General features: G+C 42.3%; 1 protein-coding gene across 1 annotated transcript; it reads left to right on the top strand.

The window, feature by feature from the left end:
• The first annotated feature begins 361 nt into the window (after positions 1-361).
• On the top strand, positions 362-7824 carry LOC141063258 (uncharacterized). Its single transcript, XM_073557326.1, has 2 exons — positions 362-450; positions 6662-7824. Exon 2 carries the CDS (start codon positions 6703-6705, stop codon positions 7765-7767), a length of 1065 nt encoding a protein of 354 aa, XP_073413427.1. The 5' UTR covers positions 362-450; positions 6662-6702; the 3' UTR covers positions 7768-7824.
• The last annotated feature ends 3232 nt before the right edge of the window (positions 7825-11056 follow it).

Raw genomic sequence — 11056 nt, 5'->3', positions numbered from 1 at the left:
CACACGGCCTATAATTATCTGTATGTAGAGAATGAATTCAGTCCCTGTATGTGTTTCCTCCAGATCTATCCAGTAAGAGGACAACACCAGAGAGATGTCCCCGTCCTCTTCTTCCACAGGACTGTAACCAAGAAGATCCCAGTGCTCCTCAGGATCATCAGGTAGATGGAGAGAAGGTGTCAGGAGATCTCCCCTATGATGTGTAGACGGCTGTGAAGGTTTTGTGCTCAGTCTTGTTTTATCCACCAGTATTATATGTTTTATACTTGTGTAATGAGAACGGTGGAGATGGCAGGATTAGAGCTGATCATAGATGAGACTTCTCCATCTGTCTGTGACTTTTACAATATTTGTTTCAGGGTGAAGATCTGACCCATATTAATACTACAGAGACATATGTGAGAGATGATGAGTGGTGTAAAGAGGAGATTCCCACATATGACTACCCAGGTGAGTAGTAACCACTGAATGCAGAGAAGTCACAGATTCCTCTCAGTCACCGGCTGTGGCTGCTTTATCGGTGGTGTAGTCCGGCCGTATTACCATGGTCACCATTTTGCCTCTAGACCACAACATTCTCCTCCACCCAAAACTGTTCAAATTTATTTGGGCTTTGAAAGCCCTTTTCTATAGAACTTAGAACCTGGAGAATCCATCCACCTCAAAATACTGACCGTTACCTGCCCAGATCTGTAACTATAAAGCCAAATGACAGCGTACGTAGAATGTGCTGACAGGTTAGAAACTCGCTTGAAGAAAAATCTTATGCTGGGCCTGTAAGAGAAAGCGGAGGGTAATGATGCTGTTGGCTTCCTAGATCCCTGAGATATTATCGGATGAATCTCCCTTTTCTCCCTTCTGTGCTGCTGAATGTCTCTTGGTTCCTAGGGATGAGCGAGTATACTCGTTAGGGTTTGGTACTCGGCGAGTAATGCGGTACTCAAATCCTGGCGAGTATTTCACAACTCACCTCTCTAAGCTGTGCGTGGCTGAAGGCTGTAATATACATTTATTCCCGCCTGCAGGAGATGTGTTGGCTCCAGCTCTGGTGTCATGGATTCACTCCACGTCATAAATTACATTGTTTCTGATCCTAAGGAATTCAGATTACTGCACAATCTCTCCTGAAATGGGGAGCAATATTATTTTCTCTAATCTTCTGCTCAGGATCCATAGTAGCTCCAATGGTCCACCATAAATGAGGGCAACTCTGGTTTACTGTTGTGTAATCTGTATTAGTAGTTTTCAGTTAATGAGATTCTCGTGCTCTGGGGCGGGGGTGTGGGCAGGGCTGTGGGCGGGGCTTTATGTGGTGCTCTGATTACATGTTCATCTGTATTGGCTTATGACAGGTCGCTGACCCCTCACTGACCTGCCCCCATTATTACATAATGCATATAATAGCATTGATATTACTGTTGATAATGCCTATAATATTGTGGCTATTGTGAGGCTTAGAAAAAAATTACACCCAGCGAAATGTCACCGGAGATGGCGGCGCCTGCACAGTATCATCTATATCAACTATATCAATTTTTTTTTGTTAGGAAGTTATAAGGGTTAAAAGTTGACCAGCGATTTCTCATTTTTCCAACAAAATTTACAAAACAATTTTTTCAGGGAGCACCTCACATTTGAAGTGAGTTTGAGGGTCAATATGACCGAAAATACCCAAAAGTGACACCATTCTAAAAACTGCACCCCTCCAGGTGCTCAAAACCACATTCAAGAAGTTTATTAACCCTTCAGGTGCTTCACAGGAATGAATGGAATGTGGAAGGAGAAAATAAACATTTACTTTCACACAAATTTTCCTTTAGACCTAATTTTTTACTTTTGCAAGGGTAACAGGAGAAAATGGACGATACATTTTGTTTTGCAATTTCTCCTGAGCATGCCGATACCCCATATGTGTGGGAGATCTACTGTTTGGACACACGGCAGGGCTCAGAAGGGAAGGCACGCCATTTGACTTTATGAATGTAAAATATGCTGGAATAATTAGCGGTTGCCATGTCGCATTTGGAGAGCCCCTGATATCCCTAAACAGTTGAAACCCCCAACAAGGGACCCCATTTTGGAAACTAGACCCCTTAGGGAACTTATCCAGATGTGTATTGAGCACCTTGAACCCACAGCTGCTTTATAGAAGTTTATAACATGGCGCCGTGGAAGTAAAAAAAAATAACATTTTTCACAAATCTTTTTAACTCCATATTTTGCATTTTCATAAGGGTAACAGGAGAAATTGTTCCATACAATTTGTTGTGCACTTTCTCCTGAGCACGCCGATACCCCATATGTGGGAGAATGCTACTGTTTGGGCGCATGGCAGAGCTTGGAAGGGAAGGAGCGCCCTATTGGAGAGCAGATTTTGCTGGAATTGTTTGTGGGTGACATGTCACATTGTCAGAGCCCCTGAGGTACCAGAACAGCATAAGCCCCAAAAGTGACTGCATTTTACCAAAAAATACTTCCCTGAATGAATTCCTCTAGTGGTGCAGTGAGCATACTGACACCACAGCTGTTCCATAGAAAATTATACCACTGGGCAGTGAAGAAAAAATAATTACTGTATTTTTCAGACTATAAGATGCACCCCAAATTTTCGAAAGGAAAATAGGGGAAAAAATGTGCCAAATGAGGGTCCGTCTTACAGTCCGAATCCAGCTTACCGGGGGGGGGATCAGCACAGGTGCCAAAGTGGTCATAGAGGTTGTTCGGTGGTCCAGGCTGGTGTGGTGGCCGCCGGATAATCCCTTTCCTGGCTGGTGCGGCAGCGGTGCTCTGTGCTGGGGTGGCAGCAGCTCTCTACCCGGGGTGGCAGCAGTGCTCTGTGCTGGGGCGGTAGCAGCGATCTGTGCTGGGGCGGTGGCGTTGCTCTGTGCTGGGGCAGCGGCGCTCTGTGCTGCGTGGGGGGCTCCACCGCCTTTTTGTCAAAGCCATAGGCCCCTTCAGCTCCATTGCTGCAATGCGGTGGCCTCCGGGAAAATGGCAGCTGGGGGTGGAGCATGCTCAGATTCAGATCTCGGCAACAAGATCACAGGACGAGATCTGAATCTCAGCATGTGCTGCACACAGCGGCCATTTTTCCGGAGACCACCGCATCACAGCAATGGATCTACAGGGGTCTCCGGGCTTTGACAAAATGCCGGCGGAGCCCTCCACGCAGCACAGAGCGCCGATACCGCAGCATTTGTAAGTATATTCCAACTGTAAGACGCACCCCCAATTCCCCCAAAAAATTTTGGGGAAAAAGTGCGTCTTGTAGTCCGAAAAATATGGTACATTTTTACCATTAAAATTTTGTTTTAGCCCCAAAATTTACATTGGAAAATAGGTAGATAGTTAAATGGTCATCATAGGTAAATCTATGGGTATACATAGGTGAATTCGCAGAGGGGTGTCATTTCCAAAATGGGATCACTTCAGGGCGGATTCTGCTGCTGTGGAACTTTGGAGAGCCACTAAGTGCCAGAACAACAGAATCCCCCCTGAAGTGACCCCTTTTCGGAAATGACACCCCTCTGGGATTTCATCTATGGATATAGTGACCATTTTCACTACATGGATGATTTCCAGAAACACATAGTGGAAGTTTCTGAGGAAAAATTGCAAAAATGTCATTGTAGTGTCCAATATATTGTGCCCAGCTTGTGTCTCTGGAGACCTCCCCCACCTACCCCCGGAAATTGTTAAGTCAGCTCTACTCAAATGTGTCTGTCACTAAATAAACCAAATGCTTGAATGTCAAAACAGTTCAAAAACGTGGTTCTGTGTGGAAGATTGTAAAGCCGTCATGGAGGCATAAGGCTGGCAATGATGGGCATTGTGGGTAATAATAGCAGGTATCATGCCTCATTCCTCTCTAGGAGCATACATGACATCTTCTCTGGGGTTCTTTCTTGCTTCAGTTACTGGGATGAGGGCAATAAAATGTCGCTCAGTGAGTCTTCTGACATCTTCAGATCTAAAGGATTGGCGGGGACAAAATTTTCAAAAACAAGATTTTCAGTGACCTTTTCCTGATAATCAAGGAAAGTATCTGCATTTCCGGCTTTTTTGTATAACACAAAAGAATTATATGTGGCCACCTGAAACAAATACATGACTAACCAGACTTTTAAATAGGGTTATTCTGGTGTAGTAGTTGTCAACATACAGATTGTAGCCTTTTTGAAAAAAAAGACTCAAAACCATTTTTCCAGATGTCCCCAGATAAGTAGGGCCTCCTGGTGGGTTTAGTTGGCTGTCTTTCCCCTCATAAATGTGAAAAGCTGATGCGTATCCGGTTGAACTCTCGCACATTTTGTAGAGCTTTATTCCGAACCTTGCCCTCTTAGTAATAAATGGCTTGAGGTGCAGTCTTCCTTTGAATTTTACAAGGGACTCATCAATGGAAGTGTTTTCTGTTGGGGTGTAGAGCTTTAAGAACTTTTCTGTCAAGTCTTCGATGATGGGTCTGATTTTGAATAGTCTGTCATGTTCTGGGGCATTTCTGGGCAGGCATTGACTATTGTAGTTAAAATGCCAAAATCTCATGAACATTTCATAACGCGTCCTAGGAAGAACGGCAGAAAACATAGGGGTGGCTTGAACAGGTCGGTTGGACCAATAGGACCAAATGCTTGCTTCTTTAACAAGACCCATAGTGAATGTAAGTCCTGAAAATGTTTTCATTTCTAGGACATTAGTTGGTGTCCATAAATTTGACCTAGCATAATAGGATCGTGGATTCTGGCTGATGAATTGGGACGCATATAAATTTGTAGGACAATATGCTCTAGCAAGCTATCTGTCAGAAACAAATTAAAAAAACTAATTGGTCCAAAAATTTCCTCCTCCACATTTATACCAGGAATGGCATTAAAATTAGGGATGAATGGAGTAGCCGAATCCGAAGCCTCCCATCTGGGAAATGCTACATCCAGAGGCAAAGCCCCTTGGACATTGGTATGCGCCAATTCACGAGCACTAGGGACAGCGCTAGTACTGGGCATTGTTCCCGGAGTTGGAGACATTTCTCCAGAAGCGCTATTTGTCCTTCTTGTTGTACTGGTCCTTGTGTGTGAGGATGGACCAGAATCACTGCTCATTTCTGAGCTATCACTGTCGCTGCTACTAAAGCCCTCGAAATCCACATCGCCATCTGACACTGCACTTTCTTCACTGTCAGAACATAAAAGTGCATAAGCCTCCTCTGCACTATAATACTGACGGGCCATTTTATGCGTTTTTATTTTTTTTCTGGAAATAGAAAACTCTGATGTGACCAAATTATTGAGGAGACAATTGAGAAAAGCCTAATTCTTTAGCCTAATCCTAACTTTAGAATAAACCTTAACTTTAGCCTAACAGTAACCCTAGCTTTAGCCCCAACACTAACCCTAGCTTTAGCCCCAACACTAACCCTATCTATAGCACTAACCCTAACCTGCCTTATCTGTTTTTTACTTTATAGCACAATCGCTGACTGACACAGCTGTTGGCAGCAGCTCTTGTAACACTGTTTCTCCTCTATTCTCTCACTGACAGGAGATCTGAGGAGAAACAGCGTTTTTATGAGGCAGATCACCCGGGAAAGTTGCTACAACAAACTCTCCTAGTGATTTGTATCATTGGCTGGTGTGATGCTGACATCATCAGGACCTGAACCTATCAGGTCTCGATGAGGTCGGGGGTCACAGGAAGCATTCTGCGCCAGAATTCCCTCGTTATAAGTTATGTGGGGTCCTGATGAGCACAAAACTGCCGACCGTAGACAAACATCGGCATTGCACAAAGCCCTGCTAGCGCGACGTTTATCTACCGTTGGCGGTCATGAAGTGGTTAAGTTAAGGGTACCATAATTTCTGTCCTGGCCTGTTTCATGAGTTTTATTTTTTTAAAAAATTCTGTGGAAGCATGGCTGAAAAGCAATATCAGACTTTCATTTTCATAGATTTTTGATTTATTATTACTTTTGTCAGATTCAAGTTATTTCTGTGACCATTGTGGGTTTTTCTGTCATTAAACGAGGGGTACCAACAGCTTTGACCACGTGTGTAGGAGGAGTGAATATTTTAACTCCACAGTCACTTTCTGGAAATTAACACGCAGTGGATGTTGGAGAGTGAAAATTACACATTTGCCATTTTATTACCCAGCACATAGTGCCCAGATTGTGCTCCAGGAGACACCGCAAATTAAGTGGATTCTTCTCACTATAATATTGCTAAATACAGGGATCCTAAATGTTGTTTGCGCACACTGCAAGACTCCGAAGTGAGAGCGGATTTTGGTGGATTGGTTTATAGAAACCTTGTTGCTTTTCAGCAGCCTTTGAGCCACTAATAGTGCGGGAACCTCTGCTTTTCCAATGACAGATGATGGACCTGAGTGGGGACTTGTTTTTTGAGATGAGAACTGGTATTATTTTTGCCTACATAACATTGATTGGTTTCTTTTCATTCGATATTTGGGAGGCAGAATGAACAAACAGTTGAACACCGCACACTACTGGCTCATCCAACAAGGTTTTCTATTACACTGTGAACGGTCATTGTCTTGGTAAATAATCAAAGTTCTTTACATAGCTTGCCATTTTTATGGACAGTTTAAGTAGAAATGTTCGAAAATATAAATATAAAACTTTTTTAAAAAATTGTTTTGATCTTGGCAGATGACTGTACCAGGAGATCAGTGGGACAGTTGACATCTTCAATGTTTAAATCTGATGATCTTGAGATCCTGCAAGATACAACTGAATTGAATGCCATTACTCCAGATATACCATCATCCATTCACAGCAAAGATCTGTCATCTGATCCTATGAAACAGGTCACATCTTCTGATTCATTACCGACTACTAAGGAAAATCAAAGTCACAAAAGAGGCAATAAAAAACAAACTGCTACTAAAGCAAATAAGCCATTTTCCTGTTCAGAATGTGGGAAATGTTTTAACAACAAATCACATTTTGTTACACACCAACGAACTCACACAGGGGAGAAGCCTTTTACCTGTTTAGAATGTGGGAAATGTTTTAACAACAAATCACATTTTGTTACACATCAGAGAACTCACACAGGGGAGAAGCCTTATTCCTGCTCAGAATGTGGGAAATGTTTTGCACATAAATCACTACTTGTTACTCACCATAGAACTCACACAGGGGAGAATCCTTTTTCATGCTCAGAATGTGGGAAATGTTTTAACCAGAAATCAGATTTGATTAAGCACCATAGAACTCACACAGGGGAGAAGCCTTTTTCCTGTTCAGAATGTGGGAAATGTTTTAACCATAAAGGGAATCTTGTTACACACCAAATAACCCACGCAGGAGAGAAGCCTTTTTCATGTTCAGAATGTGGGAAATGTTTTGCATATAAATCACTGCTTGTTACTCATCACAGAACTCACACAAGAGAGAAGCCTTTTTCCTGTTCAGAATGTGGGAAATGTTTTGCACATAAATCACATTTTGTTAACCACAAGAGAACTCACACAGGGAAGAATCCTTTTTCCTGTTCAGAATGTGGGAAAAGTTTTCTGAAGAAATCATCTCTTCTTAGTCACCAAAGAACTCACACAGGGGAGAAACCTTTTTCTTGTTCAGAATGTGGAAAATGTTTTAACCAGAAATGTCATCTTGTTGGTCACCAGAGAACTCACACAGGGGAGAAGCCTTTTTCCTGTTCAGAATGTGGGAAATGTTTTAACCATAAAGGGAATCTTGTTACACACCAAATAACTCACACAAGGGAGAAGCCTTTTTCATTTTCTTAATGTGGGAAATACTTTACTTGGAAATCAACTGTTAATAAACATCAGAGATGTCACATAGGGGAGAAGCCTTTTTTATGTTCATAATGTTGGAAGAATTTTAACCAAAATTGAATCTTCTTAAATGGGTTGTCTGTTGTCATTCCTCATGTTTGCTGACAAAAGGATAAAACTAAACTTTATTAATTCCAAATGTAAAACTATACCCATAATTCAACCCTGAAGTTTAGTCAGTAGGTGACTAATAGAAAAAAACATTGTTACATAGTTAGCAAGACTGAAAAAAGACATTTCTCCTTTCAGTTCAGTCTATATTGTCAGAATGAATCCCCAGATCTAGGTCCTAAAGAACCTAATCACTGTAAGATACAATATTGTTGTGCTCCAGGAAGACATCCAGGCCTCTCTTGAACCCCTCAACTGAGTTTGCCATCACCACCTCCTCAGGCAAGGAATTCCAGATTCTCACTGCCCTAACAGTAAAGAATCCTCTTTATGTTGGTGGAAAAACCTTCTCTACTCCAGACGCAGAGAATGCCCCCTAGAGACCATCACCTTCCTTAGTATAAACAGATCCGTGGAGAGATATTTGTATTGTCCCCTTATATATTGATACCTGTTTATTAGATTGCCCCTCAGTTATCTTTTTCTGCACTAAATAATCCTAATTTTGCTAATCTCTCTGGGTATTGTAGTTCACCCATCCCCTTTATTAATTTTGTTGCCCTCCTTTGTACTCGCTCTAGTTCCATTTTGTCCTTCCTGAGCACCGTTGCCCAAAACTGTACACAGTACTCCATGTGCGGTCTAACCAGAGATTTGTACAGAGGCAGTATAATGCTCTCATCATGTGTATCCAGACCTCTTTTAATGCACCCCATGATCCTGTTTGCCTTAGCAGCAGCTGACTGGCACTGGCTGCTCCAGGTAAGTTTATCATTAACTAGGATCCCCAAGTCCTCCATGTCAGATTTACCCAGTGGTTTCCCGTTCAGTGTGTAATGGTGATATTGATTCCTTCCCTTCCATCTGTAGCAAAATACTATCTTCTCTTGTATTGACTGCTTTACATAGTTTTGCATCATCTACAAATATCGATATTTTACTGTGTAAACCTTCTACCAGATCGTTAATATGTTGAAGAGAATAGGTCCCACACCGACCTCTGCGGTACCCCATTGGTCACAGCGACCCAGTTAGAGAATATACCATTTATAACCACCCTCTGCTTTCTATCACTAAGCCTGTTACTTACCCATTTACACACATTTTCCCCCAGACCCAGCATTCTCATTTTGTGTACCAACCTCTTGTGTGGCACGGTATCAAATGCTTTGGAAAAATCAAGATATACCACATCCAATGACTCACCTTGATCCAGCCTATAGCTTACCTCTTCATAAAAACTGATTAGATTGGTTTGACAGGAGCAATTCCTCATAACCCTATGCTGATATGGAGTTAAACATATACCCCACAGTTCAGTATAGAGGGTTATGTGACGTATACACACTCCCTCTCCAAGTCTCTCATTTCTACTTGCTTGATCGTCCTCACTAACGGCGACTCATCAGGAGATTATTTAGTATTGACCTATATTCAAGCGGGACTAGATGAAGAAAATCATCTATCATGTTATCTGAAACAGTCAGAAAACTAGCCACATAATGGCAGACCCCAGACCTCAAACTATATACTTCGTAAGTTTATAATCCACTCCAGTGTCAGGAATAAATAGTATGTGAAAATACAGTATATACCGCTAAGGGAATACTTTACTTTCAGTGATAATTTTGTTCTGGCCCCACATGAGGAGAATGGAGGTATAGTTGATTGGGGCTGGGAGAGAACCCTACCTTCCGTTTCCTCAATGGAGAGTAGACAGGACCATTGTTGCTGTTTTGCTGTTCATGCGTCCAGAGAGATGATACACACCAGATATTGTGAAGTCCAGACTTGTTTATTGGAAATCTGGACATACAGCATATAATTGGTAATGCAGTACTTCTCCAGAAATGGAGGTGTAACAACCCAAGTGATACAGCGATGTGTGTGCAGCAAGGTGTGTAGCAAGTTGATAGCAAGATGATTCAGCAAAATTGAGCAAATTGTGAGTTGTCAAAAAAACTGATGCCTTTCACAGCCTGGTAAGCCTGTCTCTCCCAGGAGAAAAATAAACTAGTAATGGCCACCGGCAGGAAGAGAAGGAGTCAAATGACCAAGAAGTTGAAGGCAAGTACTAAAAATAATTAGCTGCAGTCTGCTATACAGAAAAAGGACAGCAGGTGGCAGCAGACCAAATGCAAAACTGAACACAAAGAATGGTAACAATACAATTATATAAGCATACAATCATAACCTTCGATGGAACAGCACACTCCCTGTCTGAAATTCCGTAAGGGATTTTACTATATTAATGTTTTTTGTTTAAGTAAAGTTCAATAGCCTAGAAAGGAGACACAAATATGCATGCAATAATGACAACTTCAAAACGAGGTAGATGACAGTCAGTTCCTGAGACAATCCAATGATACCCATCTTCGGATCGGAGAAGCCGCACTAGGCCAAAATGTCTCCGATCCAACGGTAATCCAATGGATGAAGTAGTAGGGCAGTGTTCTGTTCGTGGTTCATCCTACTGGAATGTCCTCAATTGGTAGTATCAATATAAGCTCGTGGATTGGCCTCTAAAATGTCTTAGGCTCGCCTTTCCTAAGGACCTTCAGCTCCACCTTCCGGACCTTACTGTCTTGACTAGGAAAGGTCCTTGAAACGATTCCCATAGGCCAGTTGATCCTTCGGGCTTGTTGTTCTTTCATTAGTACCACGTCTCCTTTCAAGTTCGGTTTATTCTGTCGCCATTTTCTTCCTTGGAGAGTAACGAGATATTCCTTTCTCCACCGGTTCCAGAAGTAATCAGCGAGGTACTGCACACGCTTCCACTGTTTCTGGTAGGTGTTTGCGTGAGTAAACTCTCCACTAACTGTTAGCGGGTTCCCAGTCTTTTCAGTGAGAAGAGTAGCTGGCGTAAGAATGGTCGGTTTTTCGGGATCCATGGACACTGGGACAAGTGGTCTTGAGTTGATTATGGCAGAAACTTCAGCCAGAAGAGTAACCAAGGTCTCATGCGTAAGCCTTGAACAATTTACGTCCATAAACATAGAGTTCAGGATGTTGCGTGAGATCTTGATCATCCTTTCCCAGGAACCTCCCATGTGAGAACTATGCGGAGGATTAACGATCTTTCTGCCAGCTGATCCTGAATTGGCTTGATGTCAATATCCAGCTCTCG

The sequence above is a fragment of the Dendrobates tinctorius genome, unplaced genomic scaffold, assembly GCF_039654945.1.
Source record: "Dendrobates tinctorius isolate UK_male_01 unplaced genomic scaffold, ASM3965494v1 ptg000249l, whole genome shotgun sequence".
Taxonomy (NCBI): Eukaryota; Metazoa; Chordata; class Amphibia; order Anura; family Dendrobatidae; genus Dendrobates; species Dendrobates tinctorius.
The sequence above is the reverse complement of the archived record's forward strand: the minus strand, read 5'-3'. Positions and strand labels throughout refer to the sequence as shown.